The sequence below is a fragment of the Lithobates pipiens genome, unplaced genomic scaffold (assembly GCF_037356315.1).
Source record: "Lithobates pipiens isolate NorthernLeopardFrog02 unplaced genomic scaffold, aLitPip1_a1.2 Scaffold_41, whole genome shotgun sequence".
NCBI classification, from domain to species: domain Eukaryota; kingdom Metazoa; phylum Chordata; class Amphibia; order Anura; family Ranidae; genus Lithobates; species Lithobates pipiens.
Genome location: NW_027507861.1, coordinates 6423706 through 6446505, shown reverse-complemented (window position 1 = coordinate 6446505; position 22800 = coordinate 6423706). Strand labels below are relative to the sequence as shown.

General features: G+C 47.2%; 1 protein-coding gene across 1 annotated transcript in view; it reads left to right on the top strand.

The window, feature by feature from the left end:
• LOC143956799 (uncharacterized) overlaps nucleotides 1–22800 on the top strand; it is a 388207-nt gene that overhangs the window by 6041 nt on the left and 359366 nt on the right. Inside the window, exons 2-3 of the mRNA XM_077466973.1 lie at nucleotides 1218–1315; nucleotides 13431–15138. Of these exons, the coding sequence (XP_077323099.1) occupies nucleotides 13765–15138 (1374 nt within the window). The 5' untranslated portion in view covers nucleotides 1218–1315; nucleotides 13431–13764. The remainder of the gene's footprint in view (nucleotides 1–1217; nucleotides 1316–13430; nucleotides 15139–22800) is intronic.

The window sequence follows — 22800 nt, the reverse complement described above, 5'->3', positions numbered from 1 at the left end:
ATTGTGGGGTCACCAGTCTGGTATTTATATATTGTGGGGTCACCAGTCCGGTATTTATATATTGTGGGGTCACCAGTCCGGTATTTATATATTGTGGGGTCACCAGTCCGGTATTTATATATTGTGGGGTCACCAGTCCGGTATTTATATATTGTGGGGTCACCAGTCCGGTATTTATATATTGTGGGGTCACCAGTCCGGTATTTATCAGCTTTGTTGCCCTTCTTTGTAGTCGCTCCAATTCCAGTACATCCTTCCTGAGGACTGGTGCCCAGAACTGGACAGTATACTCCAGGTGCGGCCGGACCAGAGTCTTGTAGAGGGGAGAATTATCCTTTTATCTCTGGAGTTGATCCCTTTTTAATGCCAATATTCTGTTTGTTAGCAGCAGCTTGGCATTGCTGAGCCCATCATCTACTAGGACCCCCAGGTCCTCCTCCACCCTAGATCCCCCCCAGAGGTTCTCCCCCCAGGTCCTTCTCCATCCTAGATCCCCCCCAGAGGTTCCCCTCCCCCCAGTCTATAGATTACCTTCACATTTTTGCCCCCCCCCCCACCCCCCATGCATTATTTTTAATTTTTTCTACATTGAACCTCATTTGCCATGTGGTTGCCCCTCCCCCCATTCATTTGTTCAGATCTTCTTGGAAAGTTTCCACATCCTGCCATGTAGTTGCCCCCCCCCCCCCCCCACACACACACACACCCCACACTATTTTCTTGGCACTCTCTTGTCTATTAGCCCATAAAATGGACATTTTAATTTGAGAGAATCGGATTCCATTGATTTTTGTTTTGTTTTGTTGGGTTTAATTTTGGCATCCGAACTTCTGTAAAGCTCAACAAACTCCGCTCCCAACTCAAACCCGATGCAGCTCACCTCATCACTAATAGCAACAACTCGGTTGCGGTTCTTTTGTCTTATTTATTATTGTTATTTTTCTTTCATTATTTTACTGTTGTGGTTTTTTCCCCCAACACTTAAGCACAGATGGCATGGGAATGCTCTTTGTCCTTCTTTTTACTGTGGTCTTTGCATGCTTTTTGTCTTTTGCTTTTTATTTGTCATGTTGCCTTATACTTTTCAGCTATGTGGAGCAGCACCATCTAGTGTCTGCTCTCCATACTGCACTCTCTGTGGTAATCGATCCCGTGTCACTTCCTGTCCTGTGTCACTTCCTGTGTATGAAACACGTTTCCTGTTTTCGCCATTTTAGATCCGATTCCAGCAGTCTGAACAGATTCTCAATCTCCATCCTGAACACACGGCCACCATAGAGACAGCGTGGGACCTCTTCCATGTCGGATCACACAGGTAAGTCATGTGGGTGGCTCCTGTCCCTGCTATAGAAATATCAATCATCTGTGACTGGCTCTTTAATATATATATATACTCTCAGAATCTACATCTTTTTTTATATTAGATGGTCCTCAGATTGGCTCCAGTATTACCGTCTAGGACATTTAGGCTTAACTCTTACAATGTTCCTCTGATTTGTCTGAGACAGAATAAGGAGAGAAACACCAAGAGAACCCGCTGGGTCCTGACACTATAACAATGTAGGCTTATGGTGGAGCCGAGACCTCTCTAGTGCATACTCCTCCCTGGGTCCATTGTTTTGGCTCCACTTGTGCTTCATCTTTCTTTGGGTTGAAGAGACAGAGGAGCAAGAGAGTAAGATGTTCCTCTCCTGTACATAGTGCCCACTGTCATACCCTCCACACTCCTCTCCTATACATACCGCCCACTGTCATACCCCCCACACTCCTCTCCTCTACATACCGCCCACTGTCATACCCCCCACACTCCTCTCCTGTACATACCGCCCACTGTCATACCCCCCACACTCCTCTCCTGTACATACCGCCCACTGTCATACCCTCCACACTCCTCTCCTGTACATACCGCCCACTGTCATACCCCCCACACTCCTCTCCTGTACATACCGCCCACTGTCATACCCTCCACACTCCTCTCCTATACATACCGCCCACTGTCATACCCCCCACACTCCTCTCCTCTACATACCGCACACTGTCATACCCTCCACACTACTCTCCTGTACATACCGCCCACTGTCATACCCCCCACACTCCTCTCCTGTACATACCGCCCACTGTCATACCCTCCACACTCCTCTCCTGTACATACCGCCCACTGTCATACCCCCCACACTCCTCTCCTGTACATACCGCCCACTGTCATACCCTCCACACTCCTCTCCTGTACATACCGCCCACTGTCATACCCCCCACATTCCTCTCCTGTACATACCGCCCACTGTCATACCCCCCACATTCCTCTCCTGTACATACCGCCCACTGTCATACCCTCCACATTCCTCTCCTGTACATACCGCCCACTGTCATACCCCCCACACTCCTCTCCTGTACATACCGCCCACTGTCATACCCTCCACACTCCTCTCCTGTACATACCGCCCTCTGTCATACCCTCCACACTCCTCTCCTGTACATACCGCCCACTGTCATACCCTCCACACTCCTCTCCTGTACATACTGCCCACTGTCATACCCTCCACACTCCTCTCCTGTACATACCGCCCTCTGTCATACCCTCCACACTCCTCTCCTGTACATACCGCCCTCTGTCATACCCCCCACACTCCTCTCCTGTACATACCGCCCACTGTCATACCCTCCACACTCCTCTCCTGTACATACTGCCCACTGTCATACCCTCCACACTCCTCTCCTGTACATACCGCCCTCTGTCATACCCTCCACACTCCTCTCCTGTACATACCGCCCTCTGTCATACCCCCCACACTCCTCTCCTCTACATACCGCCCACTGTCACACCCTCCACACTCCTCTGCTGTACATACCGCCCACTGTCACACCCTCCACACTCCTCTGCTGTACATACCGCCCACTGTCACACCCTCCACACTCCTCTCCTGTACATACCGCCCACTGTCACACCCTCCACACTCCTCTCCTGTACATACCGCTCACTGTCACACCCTCCACACTCCTCTCCTGTACATACTGCCCACTGTCATACCCCCCACACTCCTCTCCTGTACATACCACCCACTGCTCCTTTTCAGCCCTCTCCTGCAGGTGGGTTAATTTTTCCAGGACCACAGTTCCCGTAGTCGGGGGTTGGAGGCTTTCTCACCCAAAATTTTCTGAGCCTCCAAACTCCAGGTCCCATATGCGGACTTAATAGACCTGGGAAAGCTACAAATGACTTTTCTCCTTTTGCTCTATTACCCTGGAACCCTCACCTGCATGAATGAGAAGCCTCTCCCCCCTGTACTCGTGTGTCTCCAGTGACTCCTGTGCATTCGATCGACCGCTGCACACTTATGCCTTCTTTAGAGCCTTGAATTTCTATGTTATCCAGTGGCCTCTGAGGTTCCTGTCTCACTCAGTGACCCCAAGCATCCAGAATATACCAGTCATCTGTATAATAAATGGTGGGGGGGGTCTTGTCAATCACAATAAATGGTGCTATCTCCAATAATGTACATATGAAGCATTTTATGTCCCATGTTTCCTTTCAAGATCAAGGGACCACGAGAATAGGGATTTTAATGTGATCAAATTGCAAGGAAAACATAAAAATACATTAAAAAAAATATTTATTATTCCATAAAAAAATTTAATTTCCTCATAATTATAAAAACAATGGTCAACTGCTGCACAGATAAATGTGCAATTAAATACGTAGAAATTAAGAAATGATGGATTGACGTGTTTTTCCCAATGAGGGCTTCCTCAGGATTCACTTTGTCTTTAAATCTGTACAACAATGCAGCTGACATTTGACATCATAAAATTTAATTATGATGCAAGAATTAAATGAAACAAACTTACACCAATTCAAACCGCAGATCAAATAATCAAAATACATCAAAGAGTCAAAGGGGAGTGATGACATAAAGCCTACCACCTCCTACTACAGATGTGTGGTCACACAGGCAGAGAGTGGTTATAAGGATCTGTGACAAGGTAAAAAGAGCAAAAACCCGTGACCACTTGTATATAACCAACATTATCCAAACTGAAAATGGCAGAGAAAACAAACACCATAGCAAGAGCTCTTTTCTCGACCAACAGGATGAGACTGACCAGCAGTTCCCCCAATTGAAAAGCCACACGAAGGCTGTAGCATGTGGGTATGGCAACCTTCAAGCCTACATACATACATTATTTATATATGAAGTTTAGGCAGGGCTGCTATCAAATTTAGTTGCCTTGGCCAATTGTAAGGAGATTGATCGATTTTGTTTTCCCTTCATTTTGGAATTGCTGCACTTTTCTCTTCTGTCAATAGGTGGCATTGTAGTTGGTGAGATTAGATAAGACTAGGGATGTGCTTGATGTTTGGGTCGAACATAAGTTCGACTCGAACATCGGGTGTTCACCCGTTTGCAGAACAGCGAACATTATGGTGGGGTTTGCGGCAAATTTGACAGCCAGGGAACGCCCCATAATGCACTGCGAGGTCGTAGTGCATTGCTCTACGATGATTGGCCAAAGCATGCACCTGACCTGCATGCTTTGGCCAATCACGGCGCCCTTTGCTAAGAGAGCCATAATTGGCTAAAGGCAGGGTGCCTTTGGCCAATTCATGACTTAGGGAGACTAAGCCCTTGTACACGCGATCATAGATTCCGACGGAATGTGTCCGATCGGATCGTTTTGTCGGATAATCCGACTGTGTGTGGTCTGCATCGGACTGTTTCCGTCGGAATATCCGTCGGACCAAATTTTCCAACTTGCCGGAAATATTTTCAGACAAAATGCTCAGATCGGACATACTCCGATCATGTGTAGAGAATTCCGATCGGACAAAGTGCCACGCATGCTCACATTCAAATTCCTACATCAAAGCTATTGGCTACTAGCCTGAACATAGTCCTGTAGTAACGAAATAACGTCATCACGTCGGATTTTCCGACAACTTCGTCCGACCGTGTGTATACAACAGTTTCGGACAAAATCCGTCTGACAGAATCTCCGACCGTGTGTACAAGGGCTAAGTCCATGTCCCACACTTACACGGTGGCCCTGTGTAGTGTTGGCGTGAACGGAGAGATAGCTTGAGCTACATTAAGTAGGCAGGTTATTCAGTTAGTGCCAGTGTATTTGATATATATACACACACAGCCAGTCTAGTGTGTGTGTGTGTGTGTGTGTGTGTGTGTGTGTGTGTGTAATAAAAATATATACTCTGCATCCAGTGAAGCCTAGATCTACAGTGCATTCTGTGGTGTACTGTTTCTTATACACTTCAGGTGGTGTGCACAGTATCTAATACAGTGTGTACAGTTTCCACTACACTTCTGGTGGTGTACACAGTATAAAATACAGTACAGTTTCTAATACAGTGCAGGCGGTGTTCAGAGTATCTAGTACAGTGTGTACAGTTTCTACTACAGGTGGCCGCGGGGCAAGCTTGTCCCTTCCTTCTTTTTTTTTTTTTTTTTTTTTTGCTGCTGGCCGTGTTATTGAGCCAGAACATGCAGAAGAGTTGGTGGAGTGGGTAACAAAGCTGTCCTCATCCTCCTCATCCTCTGTCACCCAAGCTCAGAGTAGTTTGCCTTCCAACGCAGCTACCAAAGTGGCCTATTCCACCGGCTCCTTGTCCACAGTCACTCCTTCGTAGCCCCACCATCATGCATGGAGGAGTCCCCAGAATTATTTGACCACAGTGTTGTGTACACGCTGCTGGAGGATGTGCAGAAATTTGAAGGCTCTGATGTTGGTTCTCAGGTTGAGGAAGGGAGTAATGTCAGCCTAGAGAGAGGGGATGCCCAAGAAGGACAAGAAACTGGCAGTCATGTTCCCCCAGCCGCAGCATACTGCCAAGTTTGCTTCAGTGACGAGGAAGGAGGGGATGATGAGGTCACTGACTGTACTTGGGTGCCGAAGAGAGGAGGAGGCACAACTCTGAGGCAGGATGTCCTCTAGGGGGCAGCTGCTGACTCCCCACTGACTTTTAAAAGTTCATTGGTGTGGGCCTTTTTTGTCACATGTGCAGCAGATCGCACCGTTGCTGTTTGCAACCTATGTCTGAAGCCGATCAAGAGTTGCCAGAACAGCAGCCGCTTGGGCACCATATGCTTGACCAGACATATGATGACCTGTCATGCAGTCCATTGGCAACAGCACTTGAAAGACTCACATCAAAGAAAAAGGTGGACTTCTCCTTGCTCCTCATCTGGGACCCAAACCCCACTAACTTGCCCTGAGAAGAATGAAGGTATAGCAATAGGTGTCCCAAGTACTTGCAGCCAATCTGCTAGCAGTACACCCCCATCCTGATTTTAGCAGGAAAATTTCCCTACCCCAGTTTCTAAACTGTAAAAAGAAATTTGGTCCCAGCCATCCACATGCTCAGCGTCTAAATGCTATCTTGGCCAAATTGCTAACACTGCAACTGCTGCCTTTTCAGCTGGTAGACTCTGCCCCCTTTTGTGAATTTGTGGAATGTGCTGTACCTCAGTGAGAGGTTCCAAAGCGCCATTTCTTTTCACAGAAGGCCATTCCGGCTCTCTACCGGCATGTGTAAGGCAATTTTTTGACCACCTTGGACAGGGCATTCAGCAGTAAGGTGCATATTACTGCTGACTTATGGTCCAGCAGGCATGGGCAGGGATGTTACCTTTCCTTCACAGCACACTGGGTAACTCTGCTGGCAGCTGGGAAGGTTGCAGGACAGGGTTCAGTATTGTTGGAGTTTGTTCCACACCACACCTCCAAAATGCTTGTGGTGATTCTGCCACCGCTCTCTCCTCCACCTCCTCCTCTTCTTCCTCTATGGCCTCTTCTGCAGATTTGTCCTCTGAACCAGCAATGCTCTGTAAACATTCAAGGGGCTACGCAAGCAGTCAGGCAAAAAGATGCGATGCTTGCAATGGTGTGCTTAGGGGACAGGAGCCACACTGGGGCAGAGATTCTGTCAGCTCTTCAGGGGCAGGCTCAGAGGTGGTTTACACTACGCCAGCTTCAGCAAGGAATGATTGTTTGCGAGAATGGCACTGACCTTCTCTCCGCCCTCTGACAGGGACACTTGACCCATGGTCCATGTTTGGCACATGGCCTGAATTTGGTGATGCAGCGGTTCTTAAACGGGTACCCAGGCTTACAGGATCTCTTGAGGCAGGCCAGAAAAGTCTGTAGTCATTTCCAATGTTCTTACAATGCTTGGCTGGCTGACATTCAAAGGGAATGCAACCTGCCCACCAACCGCCTCATTTGTGAAATGCCCACCAGGTGGAACTCAACGTTGGCAATGCTGCAGCGGCTGCACATGCGGCAGAGGGCCATCAATGAGTACCTGTGTGAGTATGGCACCAGGACAGGGTCAGGGGAGCTTGGCTTCTTTACGCCATGCCAGTGGCTACTGATCACGGATGCATGCACTGTCCTGTCAACATTTGAAGAGGCCAGAAGGATGGTGAGCAGCGACAATGCATGCATCAGTGATACTGTCCCTCTTGTCTTCCTGTTTGAGCATACGCTTTGTGGAATAATGGACAGGGCACTTGAGGCAGAACAGCAGGGAGGAAGAGGAGGACTTCCTTACCTCTCAAGGACACAGGAAGAAGAGGAAGAGGATTGTGTTAGCATGGATGTAGAGGATAACAATCAGCAGCAGTCTTCAAGGGATGGTTTTCAGTCCCCAGAAACCCAAGGACTTGTACGTGGCTGGGAGGAGGTAGTTACGGATCATGTGATCCTTAGTGACCAAGAGGACTCGAAATCGAATGCTTCTTCAAACTTATGCTGCATGGCCTCCCTGATTCTGCAAAGCCTGCGAAAGGACCCTTGGATTCGTAGTATCAAGGAGAGGGATCATTACTGGCTGGCAACCTCTCTTGATCCACGTTACAAGGGTAAGGTTGCAGAACTCATCCTGCCTTCGCAGAGGGAGCAGAGGATGAAAAATCTTCAGGAGGCCTCGAAGAAAGATTTGTGTAATGCATTTCCAGATCCTGGGAATTTACAATTTCCTGGTGCTGGACAACGTGTTGCTGAGGCTTTGTTCGGTCAGAGGAAGAGGGTGGAGAAGGTGGCCGGCTGACCGATGCCTTTAAACCAAGGGTCTCAAACTGGTGGCTCTCCAGCTGTTGCAAAACTACAAGTCCCATCATGCCTCCGCCTGAGGGAGTCATGCTTGTAACTGTCAGCCTTGCAATGCCTCATGGAACTTGTAGTTTTGCAACAGCTGGAGGGCCTCCTGTTTGAGACCCCCTGCTTTAAACAATGTTTCAGTCCTCAGCGCCAAGGTCTGATAGGTTCAAGCAACCTTCGCTAGCATCTGCATTACATGGTGCAGGAATATCTAGGGGCAAGAGCAGACTTGGAGACCTTTCCAACAGATCGACCACTGGACAGAACTTGCTCGATATGCAGTTGAGCTACTGGCTTGTCCTGCATCCAGCGTTCTTTCTGAACACGCATTCAGTGCTTCTGGAGAGTTTGTAACAGATCATAGAGTGCGCCTGTACACAGACTCCATTGATTCATATGATTGGTGGGTCCCAACGGACATCAAGTCTGTTTGGCTCCCACTGTGTTTAATCCCAGCGGAAGTGGGTCACCGGTGGCCCAGACCCAGAAGTGCAGGATCACGTACAGGTACATGATTCTGCACAGGAGAGCCGCCTTGCCGGCAAATAAAAAAAATAAAAATAAAATACCGTATTTATCGGCGTATAACACACGCCGGTGTCTTGTCAAATAACGTCCTCCATCGGATAGTGTCCGCTGCGTACTGCGCATGCGCAGTACACAGCACCACAGATTCCGAAAATTGCAGAGGATGAACGGCGCCTGCGCCGTGAGTCCAGGTTCTATCCCCACTATCCAAGTGGACATAGAGTTGGAATAAAAAAGAGCCAAGCGCAGCGAGGCGGAGCCCGAAGCGTGGCGAGTGGCCCTCTAATATTCACAACCCTATGTCCGCTTGTATGGAGGGGCTACCACCTCCACTCACGGCGCAGGCGCCGTTCAGCTTCGGAGATTTTCCGAAGCTTCGTCTGCTCCGTACTGCGCATGCGCAGTATGGTCCGGACACTATTGGATGGCCGGACACTATACGGCAGAACACCGGCGTATAACACGCACCCCAAGTTTAGGAGGGAAATTTAAGGAAAAAAAACTTACATTTAAATGCCCATCAATGCAGCCTCATCAGTGTCCATCTGAAGCCTCGTCAGTGTCATTTGCAACCTTGTCATTGCAACCTTGTCATTGCAGCCTTGTCATTGCAGCCTGTCCGTCATTGCAGCCTGTCCGTCATTGAAGCCTTGTCATTGCAGCCTGCAGCCTGTCCGTCATTGCAGCCTGTCCGTCATTGCAGCCTTGTCATTGCAGCCTGTCCATCATTGCAGCCTTGTCATTGCAGCCTGTCCATCATTGCAGCCATGTCATTGCAGCCTGCAGCCTGTCCGTCATTGCAGCCTGTTCGTCATTGCAGCCTTGTCATTGCAGCCTGTCCATCATTGCAGCCTTGTCATTGCAGCCTGTCCATCATTGCAGCCTTGTCATTGCAGCCTGTCCCTCATTGAAGCCTGCAGCCTTGTCATTGCAGCCTGTCCATCATTGCAGCCTTGTCATTGCAGCCTTGTCATTGCAGCCTGTCCGTCATTGCAGCCTTGTCATTGCAGCCTGTCCGTCATTGCAGCCTTGTCATTGCAGCCTGTCCATCATTGCAGCCTTGTCATTGCAGCCTTGTCATTGCAGCCTTGTGCCCTCAGCTCTTGTTTTTAAAAATGGCGCCACCGAGATGTCCTTCGTATCTCGGCGGCACCCGGAAGTTCTCGGCGGCTTTCGGCCACCTCGGCCGTACTCGGCGGCTTTCGCCCGCTCTTGAAAACCACTGAGAAGGGCCGAAGGCGGCCAAAAGCCGCGAGAAGGGCCGAAGGCAGCTCAAAGCCGCCCAGAGCCTGAAAATCACAAGGGAATTGTGGTGGATCGGCGTATAACACGCACCCATGATTTTAAGGGGAAAAAAGTGCGTGTTACATGCCGATAAATACGGTATATATAAATATATACACACACACACACACACACGGGAAACGGCTAATAAGTGAAAAACTAACTTTCCAACATTGTAATTCCCCTCGGGAAATGTATGTCTTTCTGGCAGAACTGTCTGGATACTCCTGGTGTTGCCCCCACCCCCCCCCCCCGGCAATTCATCATAGGCTTTTTCAGGTCTAACTTTCATAGCCCCCTAAAGCGACAGAGCCCATTGCATCCTACTAAATGATAACTACATTGGAGATAGATACTTGGTGTATGATCCTGTAGGCACTGAGTTATGTACTGCTGCAGGCATCACCCTGATACCATTTTTATTTTTTATTTTTTTTCGAGCCGATAATTGGCTCTCTTGTAATAAAACCCAATGAGACTGTAATTATAAGCAGCAGGAAGAGACCTGCCTTCTGACACCCAACCCCTCCCCTCCCCCGGCTCTCCCATCCCAACAGGAGACCCGAGCAACCCGCTGACACAAATCATGCATAAATCTGGAATGGGCTTAGATGGGGTCTCGGATGTGGTAACCCAGAAGCAATATTACAACATCCCTACCAGTTTGTTGGCATCATAAAGGCGCCAGTTTTTGAAAAAGAATTCTGAAACACAGATCTTGGCATTTTGAATGCTTTCAAGTGCAAAGGAGGGATCTGAGGTCTTATAGACCCCACATCCCTCCATAAAGAGGACCCGTCACCTCCTATTACTGTCACATGGGATGTTTACATTCATTATAGACCCCGGATCTCTCCATAAAGAGGACCCGTCACCCCCTATTACTGTCACATGGGATGTTTACATTCATTATAGACCCCGGATCACTCCATAAAGAGGACCCGTCACCTCCTATTACTGTCACATGGGATGTTTACATTCATTATAGACCCCGGATCTCTCCATAAAGAGGACCCGTCACCCCCTATTACTGTCACATGGGATGTTTACATTCATTATAGACCCCGGATCTCTCCATAAAGAGGACCCGTCACCCCCTATTACTGTCACATGGGATGTTTACATTCATTATAGACCCCGGATCACTCCATAAAGAGGACCCGTCACCTCCTATTACTGTCACATGGGATGTTTACATTCATTATAGACCCCGGATCTCTCCATAAAGAGGACCCGTCACCTCCTATTACTGTCACATGGGATGTTTACATTCATTATAGACCCCGGATCTCTCCATAAAGAGGACCCGTCACCCCCTATTACTGTCACATGGGATGTTTACATTCATTATAGACCCCGGATCTCTCCATAAAGAGGACCCGTCACCCCCTATTACTGTCACATGGGATGTTTACATTCATTATAGACCCCGGATCCCTCCATAAAGAGGACCCGTCACCCCCTATTACTGTCACATGGGATGTTTACATTCATTATAGACCCCGGATCACTCCATAAAGAGGACCCGTCACCTCCTATTACTGTCACATGGGATGTTTACATTCATTATAGACCCCGGATCTCTCCATAAAGAGGACCCGTCACCCCCTATTACTGTCACATGGGATGTTTACATTCATTATAGACCCCGGATCTCTCCATAAAGAGGACCCGTCACCCCCTATTACTGTCACATGGGATGTTTACATTCATTATAGACCCCGGATCCCTCCATAAAGAGGACCCGTCACCCCCTATTACTGTCACATGGGATGTTTACATTCATCATAGACCCCGGATCCCTCCATAAAGAGGACCCGTCACCTCCTATTACTGTCACATGGGATGTTTACATTCATTATAGACCGCAGATCTCTCCATAAAGAGGACCCGTCACCCCCTATTACTGTCACATGGGATGTTTACATTCATTATAGACCCAAGATCTCTCCATAAAGAGGACCCGTCACCTCCTATTACTGTCACATGGGATGTTTACATTCATTATAGACCCCAGATCTCTCCATAAAGAGGACCCGTCACCTCCTATTACTGTCACATGGGATGTTTACATTCATTATAGACCCCAGATCTCTCCATAAAGAGGACCTGTCACCTCCTATTACTGTCACATGGGATGTTTACATTCATTATAGACCCCGGATCTCTCCATAAAGAGGACCCGTCACCTCCTATTACTGTCACATGGGATGTTTACATTCATTATAGACCCCGGATCCCTCCATAAAGAGGACCCGTCACCCCCTATTACTGTCACATGGGATGTTTACATTCATTATAGACCCCAGATCTCTCCATAAAGAGGACCTGTCACCTCCTATTACTGTCACATGGGATGTTTACATTCATTATAGACCCCGGATCTCTCCATAAAGAGGACCCGTCACCTCCTATTACTGTCACATGAGATGTTTACATTCATCATAGACCCCGGATCTCTCCATAAAGAGGACCTGTCACCTCCTATTACTGTCACATGGGATGTTTACATTCATTATAGACCGCAGATCTCTCCATAAAGAGGACCCGTCACCCCCTATTACTGTCACATGGGATGTTTACATTCATTATAGACCCCAGATCTCTCCATAAAGAGGACCCGTCACCTCCTATTACTGTCACATGGGATGTTTACATTCATTATAGACCCCAGATCTCTCCATAAAGAAGACCTGTCACCCCCTATTACTGTCACATGGGATGTTTACATTCATTATAGACCCCAGATCTCTCCATAAAGAGGACCCGTCACCCCCTATTACTGTCACATGAGATGTTTACATTCATTATAGACCCCAGATCTCTCCATAAAGAGGACCTGTCACCCCCTATTACTGTCACATGGGATGTTTACATTCATTATAGACCCCAGATCTCTCCATAAAGAGGACCCGTCACCCCCTATTACTGTCACATGGGATGTTTACATTCATTATAGACCCCGGATCTCTCCATAAATAAGACCCGTCACCTCCTATTACTGTCACATGGGATGTTTACATTCATTATAGATCCCGGATCTCTCCATAAAGAGGACCCGTCACCCCCTATTACTGTCACATGGGATGTTTACATTCACTATAGACCCCGGATCTCTCCATAAAGAGGACCCGTCACCCCCTACTACTGTCACATGTATCAATTTACTGGGTGTGACATCATCTTTTATGTTAAAAAAAAAAAATGGGTTAAGTATTGTGTTTTTTACATTAAAATGTTTTGTGTTTTTATTTTTTTTTCCCCAAAAAACTGCGTTTGAATAACTGCTGCGCAAATGTCGTGTGACATAAAAAAAAATGCTAAACCCACCAATTTAATGTTTGTGGGCTCAAATAACATATTTTCTAGAAAAAAAAAAAAACATATTTTCACATGTAAATAAAAAGTGCCAGAAAAGGCCGGGTATTCACATGGTTAAAAGTAGAAGGTGTTTTATTTGGTCCTTTATAGATTTTTGACTTTTTTTTTTCCCCCCCCCTCTATAGGTGGATTGAAGAGACAAGTTTTCAGTCAAGTTGGTCCTCAAAAGCACAACTAAGTCACAAGGAAAGCAAAACATATGGGTGTCTTATGTGACTGAAAGTCCTATATTTCAGTACACTGGAGGATTCGCCCAGGACACCAGTCATATCCGTGTTCTAAATGTCATAAATGTATTGGATCCTCTTCAACATTGATCCAGCCTCACTGGACAACAGGAGAGAAGTCATCTCATTGTTCTGGAAGTGACAATGGCTTTACAGTAAAGTCCAACCCATGTATATATAAGAGGAGTCATTTCAAGCTAGTTTTTGTTTGGAATGTGACAAAGGTTTTACAATGGAGGCAAAACGTATCACACCCCAGAAGGTTGACACTGAAGCGAAGCCGTATCAGTGTTCTGAATGTGACAAAACTTTTACATCAAAGTCAAATCTTATCCAACACCTGAGGATTCACACCGGCCATAATCCCTACCAATGTTCTGAATGTGGCAAAGTTTTTACACAGAAGGGAAATCTTCTCACGCACCAGAAGGTTCACACCGGGGAGAAGCCATATCCGTGTTCTGAATGTGAAAAAGCTTTTACGATAAAGACAAATCTTATCACACACCAGAAGAGGATTCACACTGGTGAGAAGCCCTATCAATGTTCTGAATGTGGCAAAGCTTTTACGATGAAGGAAAATCTTATCACACACCAGAGGGTTCACTCTGGAGAGAAGCCATTTCAGTGTTCTGAATGTGACAAAGCTTTTACGACAAAGCCAACTCTCATCAGACACCAGAAGGTTCACACAGGCTTTAAGCACTACCAATGTTCTGAATGTGACAAAGCTTTTACCATAAAGTCAAATCTCATCACACACCAGAGGGTTCACACTGAAGAGAAGCCATATCGGTGTTCTGAATGTGACAAAGCTTTTACAATGAAAGAAAATCTTATAACACACCAGAGGGTTCACACTGGAGAGAAGCCATATCCATGTTTTGCATGCAGCAAAGCTTTTATAACTAAGAGAGAGCTAATCGTACACCAGAGGATTCATGCTGGGGTGAGGCCATATGACTGTTCTGAATGTGACAAAACTTTTGCAACTAAGAAAGGGCTTATCATACACCAATGGGTTCATGCTGGAGAGAAGCCATATCGGTGTTCTGAATGTGGCAAAGCTTTTATAACCAAGAGAGAGCGTATCATACACAAGAGAGTTCATGCTGCAAAGAAACGATATCGGTGTTCTGAATGTGATAAAAATTTTGCAATGAAGTCATATCTTATCATACACCAGAGGGTCCACACTGGGGAGAAGCCATATCAGTGTTCTGAATGTGGCAAGGCTTTTAAATCGAAGAAAAATCTTTTCATACACCAGAGGATCCACACTGGGGTGAGGCCATATCAGTGCTCTAAATGTGGCAAAGCTTTTACACAGAAGTCAAATCTTATTGCACACCAGAGGAGTCACACTGGAGAGAAGCCATATCAGTGTTCTAAATGTGCGAAAGCTTATACAATGAAGTCCGATTATATCAGACATGAGAGAATTCACAATGGAGAGAAGCCAAATCATTGTTCTGAATGTGACAAAGCGTTCGCTACCAAGATAGAGCTTATCAGACACCAGATGGTTCATACTGGAGAGAAGCCATTTCAGTGTTCTGAATGTGACAAAGCTTTTGCACAGAAGTCAAATATGATCAGACACCGGGTGATTCACATTGGAGAGAAGCCATCAATGCTCGGAATATGACAAAGCTTTTACAGTTAATGATGGACGAATCTGTCACCAGATGATTCACAAGCTTCAACTGCAGAGATCAAACTCTGGAAGAAGGAGGGGGGTTTAACTGAGATGTGTTCCCAAGTATTTTCTTCATTGAGCTAATACATGACCAACACTGCCTTAGGAAGAGGTCAAGTGGCATCTTTCCAAGTAGCTGAAGCTGCAGTGGGAGAGTCCATTCCAGGTTCTGCTGACACATCATCAGGGAGGCTTGAGGGCTCCAGCTAAGCCCACCTTGTCTACACCTCCCATTACACGTTCTACCCCCCCCCCACCCCCCTTCCATGATCAATGCCTCATTTTCACATTTCATGTCTTGGCAGGCAGGTCTGTGGCTGGGACACCATCCAGGGAGAAGTTTCTGTTCGGAGAGAGGGCAACTTCCCCAGCTGGCATTGGGCTTCCAACACCCAGTTGCTACTGGGATGCAATTAACAGTACCACTTATTCTCGGCTACTTTGTTTCATCTGCTTCTGCTGAAAGTCTCAGGGATGCGATCAGGTGAAGAATGATCATCCTTATCTTTTTTTTTTTCCTCTGTCCGGCTATTTTTCATCTCTATAGACTATTCACCGAGCACAACTGCAGAGTACTGATAAAACAAGTGGAGGCGCAACAACTAAAACCATAAAAAAAACTAGTCTGCAATAAAACGATCAATCATAGATCTGTGGTCAATCTGTATTGTTTTATATGCACAGTCTATATATGGATGGTGAGAAGGGGTTAAAAGTTCAGAGAAAGCAGGGCTGCCATCATATTAGAACAGAAACCATGTTCCAGGGAGCTGCAAAAAAAAAACAAGGAGAGCGGCACCTCTGGGTGCAGACGTTTTTAACAAGCTTTAATGCTGCGTACATACGACCGGACTTTTTCGAGGGACTAGGTCCGACGGTCTTTCTGACGGATTTTCGGTGGAGTTCCGACGGACTTTCCCAATGAACGGACTTGGCCACACACAATCACACCAAAGTCTGACGGATTCGAACGTGATGACGTACGACCGTAGTAGAATAAGGAAGTTCATAGCCTGTAGCCAATAGCTGCCCTAGCGTCGTTTTCTTGTCCGTCGGACCAGCATACACACGAACGGATTTCTCGGTCCGGCGGAAAAATGTAAAACATGTTCTTTTTCTAAAATCTGCTGGATTTTTGGCAAGCAAAGGTCCGATGGAGCCCACACACGATCGAATTGTCCGACGGACTCATTCCGTCGGACCTTTGCTGCCAAAAAGTCCGGTTGTGTGTATGCGGCATAATGCACATAAATTAGTCAAACTCACATTTCAGCAGAAAGAGATGGGCATAAAAGTATAGACATAGTTATATCACGGTGGCGATCTTGAGTCCTGGGACTTGTAGTTCCTCTGTCAAAACAGTCTGGTCAGAGAGGTGTCCACCTTTAAGATGGTTATAGCGGCTCCGGAATACAAACTCGAGACGAGGCGCAGGAAACGGCAGGCTGCATGGGGATGACATCACCAGTAGTGAACTCGTTTCTTGAGTAGACGCGCTGCGGTGTACTGGCAAGCCACACTCCTTTATCAACAGACATAATGTGGATACTATACAAGGCCATATATAAGGGAGGTGAAGGGAACGAGTGGGCAGAACCGTGGAGTGTGTATGGTGGAACTGAAAGACATGGGTGGGGGAAGCGGTTCTGAACAATTGAAGCACATGAAATACTGGAGGTGAACTGTGTTGAAAAGTAAAAGTCGGGTTGGATTGGGCTGAGAACTGGATGAGACCGTAATGGGAATGAAAATTAGGTGAATGGATATGTATAGTATGAAAATAGTATTTAAACAACCATTCATAGATTAGTGAATAAGCAAGAATCTATATGCACATATTGATATATAATAATAAAGTATAGAATATATATAAAAAGGGGATTATATATAAAGAAACAACATCTGCAAGCGGATGGATAATAGGGCCAATAGTGGTGTCACAAAGTAAGGAAATTATTCAATTTTTATTAAATTAAGTAATGATAAAATATTAATAAAATATTAAGACTGAATGAAGGAATGGTATATTAAATGATTAAAATATGCGTGTGGTGTGGAACAATATAAGCATTAAAAAAATAAATAAAAGACTTTCAAAAATAGTTTTTATAGGGTGGTGTTTGCAGACTTTCAAAAACTGTGCCAGTCTTCTAGCACCACCAAAATCAACAATCTCTCCCCCTTGAGATCGGAGCTCTGAAATCTCTGATCAAAGCCAATGACAAAGGCCGCGTACACACGGGCGGATTGTCTGCCCAACTTAGTCCGCTGAACCGCGTTTCAGCGGACAATCCGCTCGTGTGTGTGTGGGCTTCAGCGGACTTTTTCAGCAGACAGTCTGACGGACTTAGTCTTTCGGAATTTTGTCCGTCCAAACTTGGTTTCAGTGGACAGTCCGCTCGTGAGTAGGCAAGTTGGACGGACTAAGTATGGCACATGCTCAGAAAGGATTTACACGGCGAAAGGTTGCATTGCAGTGTATTGGACGTCGTATTTCTAGTCCCGTCGAACATGCTGTACACGTCATCGCGCAAGCTTTCAGCGGACTGTCTGTTCGTCGTGTGTGGTCAAGTCCGTTCATTTAAAAGTTGGACGGACTGTCTGTCGGATTGTCTGACGGACTTAGTTGGGCAGACAATCCGCCCGTGTGTACGCGGCCATAGTCATCAAATTGGCCGACAAGGGTGGAGGGATCGTAATACAGAATAAAAGTGATTATGTTGGTGAGGCTAATGCCGCGTACACACGGCCGGACTTGCCAACTACGTTCCCGACGGAAAGATTTAGAACATGTTCTCTATCTATCTTAAGTCCTTCAGAAATGCCGGCAGAAAAAAATCAGATGGGGCACACACACACGGTCGGAATGTCTGATGAAAAGCTCCCATCTGACTTTTTCTGCTGGAAAGTCCGGCCGTGTGTATGCGGCATAAGAGACTGCTTTCTGATGGCACTACATACATAAAATCACTAAAGATCCCACCCCTGATTTTGCTAGGGGAAATTGATAATTTGGTATCAACGGCCCTTCATAATAACATCCTTAATGAAATGGAAAAAAATCTTTTTTTTTCTTAAAGACTTTTATCAGATCCCCTATTTTTACCATCTCCCAAAGGTCCAAAAGAATCTTGAAAATCTTCCTGGCAGACCGATAGTGGCTGCGATGGATAGCGTCACCACAGGGTTAAGCCTGTATATTGACCAATTTCTACAGCCCATTGTACATCAATTGCAGTCATATATTAGAGACGAGACCCATATGCTAGAACTCCTTTCCCCTTATACGTGGGAGCCGACATACGTTTGGCTCTCCCTTGATATCAACTCATTATGTACATCCATCCCCCATAATTTTGGCCTACAGGCCCTGGAATACTTCCTGGCACAAGATCCATTAATAAACTCCCATCAGGCCTCTTTTATCTTGGACGCCACATCATTTTGTTTGACACACAACTATTTTAATGGTGATTTTTTATGTACAACTACAGGGCACAGCCATGGGGGCTAATTTTTGCGCCTTCCTACACAAAACTAGCCATGGGTTTTTGGGAGAACCAAGATATTTTTTTTTTAAATAACTCCTTTTCATGTAATATTGTATTTTTTGGTCGCTATATCAATGATATTATCATAATTTGGGATGGTTCCGTTGATACCATCAACCAATTTGTGGATCATTGTAATAACAATCAAGATGGGTTGTCCTTCACATTTGTTACTGATCCCAGTACGCTAGCTTTTCTAGACCTGGAGCTAGGTCATGATGAAGTAACCACCACCATTTTCTCCAAAAATTATGTTAAACCCACTGCGGGTAATTCTTACTTGCATCATAATAGCTGTAATTTTCCCAAATGGATCACCAGTATCCCAAAAGGCCAGTTCTGTCAATTACGACAGACCTTTACGAAAGACAGCGATTATGCTGATCAAAGCCTACTATTGAAGACGAAGTTCAGTGACAAAGAATATCCTGAGACCCTGATTAATCAAGCCTTCCAACCACTAATGCCACGTACACATGATCGGACAATCCGCCGGACCTTGCAGCAGAGGTCTGCCTGACTTTCCAAAAGAGCGGACTTGCGCACACATGAGCACACACGAACTGACTTTCCGGTGGACTAAGTCCGACGGACAACCTGCTGGACTTTTGGCGGAAGTCCCACGGACTTTCCAAATGAACAGACTTGCCCACACATGGAGTAAAGTCAGTTTATTTTGAAAGTGACTCCAGGTACGATGGGTCTAGAGAAGTAAGTCAATCTCGCCGTTTTCATCGGCGAGATTGACACCTTGTGAGCCCCATCGTCTAGTATGGATTTTGAGGGCAACCCTCTACACCAAAAAAAACACGTGGGGGTCCCCCCAAAGTCCATACCAGACCCTTATCCGAGCACGCAGCCCAGCCAGTCAGGAAAGGGGGTAGGGACGAGCGAGCATCCCCTCTCTTGAGCCGTACCAGGCCCCATGCCCTCAACATGGGGGAGTGGGTGCTTTGGGGGAGGGGGGCACTATGCGGCCTCCCCACCCCAAAGCACCTTGTCCCCATGTTGATGAGGACAAGGGCTTTTTCCCAACAATCCTGGCCATCGGTTGTCTGGGTCTGTGGGCAGGGGGCTTATCGGAATCCAAGGGCTGAAAAATTGGGCCTTAGCCACTGGTGGCGGTGCCCAGAACCAAAAATGTTGTTCTAAGCTATCAGCAGAATCATTGAGCAGGAAGAGGATAGTCAGTCAGCATAACAGGATATTCACTCAGCATCAGCATAGGCAGTCTTGAAGGGATCTGACATTTAAAAAAAAAAATATTCGGTTACATCAGCTTCAGGTGCTTGGTAGCTGGTGGTGATCCAAGACTGATTCATCTTTATGAAGGTCAGTCGATCAACCGAGTCCGTGGACAGGTGCACCCTGTGGTTGGTTACAAAGCCTCCAGCAGCACTGAATGTGCGTTCCGAAAGAACGCTGAATGCAGGACAGGCCAGTAGCTCAATTGCATATTGTGCAAGCTCTGGCCATCCTCAAGACCCAGTAACCCAGAGGATTTTCTGTAGTAAAGGTGTCCAAGTCTGATCTAGCCCCTAGGTATTCCTGCACCATGTAAATCAGACTCTGGCGATGGTTGCTGGAACCAATCATACCTTGGGGGGTGTCAGACTAAAAAATTGTCTGAACGCATCGGTCAGACGGCCACCTTCTCCACCGCTCCTTCTGTGCCTCAGCAACACGTTGTCCAGGACCAGGAATTTGTAACCTCCCAGTCTCTGGGAACGCGTTGCACAGACCTTTCTGCAAGGCCTCCCGGAGATGTCTCATCCTCTGCTCCCTCTGCAATGGCAAGATGAGGTCCGCAACCTTACCCTTGTACCGTGGATCAAGGAGAGTGGCCAGCCAGTAATGGTCCCGCTCCTTGATCCGAAGAATACGAGGATCATTCCGCAGGCTTTGCAGGATCAGGGAGGCCATGCAACATAGGTTAGCTGAGGCATTCGGTCCGGAGTCCTCTGGGTCACTAAGGACAACATGATACACAACCACCTCCTCCCAGCCACATACAAGTCCACGGATTTCTTGGGACTGTAAATCATCCCTAAAAGACTGTTGCTGATGCTGAGTGCCAAGCTCCACCTCCATGCTGACACAATCCCCCTCCCCCTTGTCCTCTTCCTGTGTGATCGGCGGGCCAGCAGGAACACTGTATGGATAAAGGGGGCCTTGAGAGGCAAGGAAGTCCTCCTCTTCCTGCCTCTGTTCTGCTCCAAGTGCCCTGTTCATTATTCCACGCAGCGTGCGCTCCAACAGGTGGACAAGAGGTACAGTGTCACTGATGCATGCACTGTCACTGCTCACCATCCTTGTGGCCTCCTCAAACGGTGACAGGACAGTGCATGCATCCCTGATCATGGCCCACTGGCATGGGAAAAAAAAATGAGCTCCCCTGACTCTGTCCTGGTGCCACAGCCACATAGGTACTCATTGATGACCCTCTGCTGCATGTGCAGCTGCTGCCGCATGGCCAACGCTGAGTTCCACCATGTCACAGATTAGGCGGTTGTTGGGCAGGTTCAATTCCTTTTGGAGGTCAGCCAGCCGAGCACAGGCATTATATGACCAGCGGAAATGCACACACACTTTCCTGGCCTGCCTTAGGACATCCTATAAGCCCGGGTACCTGCCCAAGAACCGCTGCACCACCAAGTTAAGGACGTGAGCCACACAGGGCACATGGGTCAGTTGTCCCTGTCGGAGGGCGGAGAGGAGGTTGGTGCCATTGTCACAAACCACCATTCCTGGCTTAAGCTGGCGTGGCATCAACCACCTCTCTGCCTGCCCCTGCAACGATGGCAGAATCTCTGCCCCAGTGTGGCTCCTGTCCCCCCAAGCACACCAGCGCAAGAATGGCATGGCATCTTTTTGCCTGCGTACTTGCGTAGCCCCTTGAACGCCTACGGAGTACCACTGGTTCTGAGGACAAAGCACAGGAAGAGGCCATGGAGGAAGAAGAGGAGGGGGTGGAGGAGAGAGGTGTGTCAAAATCACCAGAAGTAGCATTTTGGAGGCGTGGTGGCGAAACAACCTCCAACACTACTGCACCTTGTCCTGCATCCTTCCCAGCTGCTAGAAGAGTCACTCAATGCGCCGTGAAAGACAGGTAATGTCCCTGTCCATGCCTGCTGGACCATGAGTCAGGGTTAATATGCACCTTACCACTGATTGCCCTGTCCAGCGAGGCAAGGACATTGCCTTCCACATGCAGATAGAGAGCCAGAATCGCCTTCCATGAGAAAAAGTGGCGTTTGAGAACCTGCCACTGAGGAACCACACATTGCACAAACTCACGGAAGGGGGCCGAGTCTACTAACTGAAAAGGCAGCAGTTCAAGTGCTAGCAATTAAGCCAATCTAGCATTCAACCGTTGGCCATGTGTATGTGAACGTGTGAACCTGTGAACTTCTTTCGACCGTCCAGCAGCTGGGGCAGGGAAATTTGCCTGGTACAATCGGACATCGGTGTACCGCTAGCAGATTATGAGGGGTTCCCACCATCCCTGTGCTGAGTTTTGGGGTCTATATACCCGCTGTGCCCTTTTATTAGGGGTTCCCACCATCCCTGTGTTGAGTTCCCGGGTCTGTACACCCACTGTGCCCATTATGAAGGGTTCCCACCATCCCTGTGCTGAGTTCTTGGGTCTGTACACCTGCTGTGCCCCTTCTGAGGGCTTCCCACCATCCCTATGCTGAGTTCTTCTTTACAAGTGTGGTCTCAGGTCTGGGCATTCCTCTTCAGGGGTCCAATCACTGACTGACACCCTCTCCATCCCACATTACTTTTCATCTCTTCCAAACTGTTGAACAGATCAGTACATTCTCTGCACTCATTTAAGGTGGCCGTAGAATAGATGATTCCTTTTTAATTTCATTCCTACGGCTACCTTAACGGAGTGCAGAGAATGTACTGATCTGCTCAACAGTTTGGAAGAGATAAAAAGTAATGTGGGAAGGAAATGGTGTCAGTCAGTGATTGGAATGGTCAGATCTGAGACTGGAGGCTGCAGGATGAG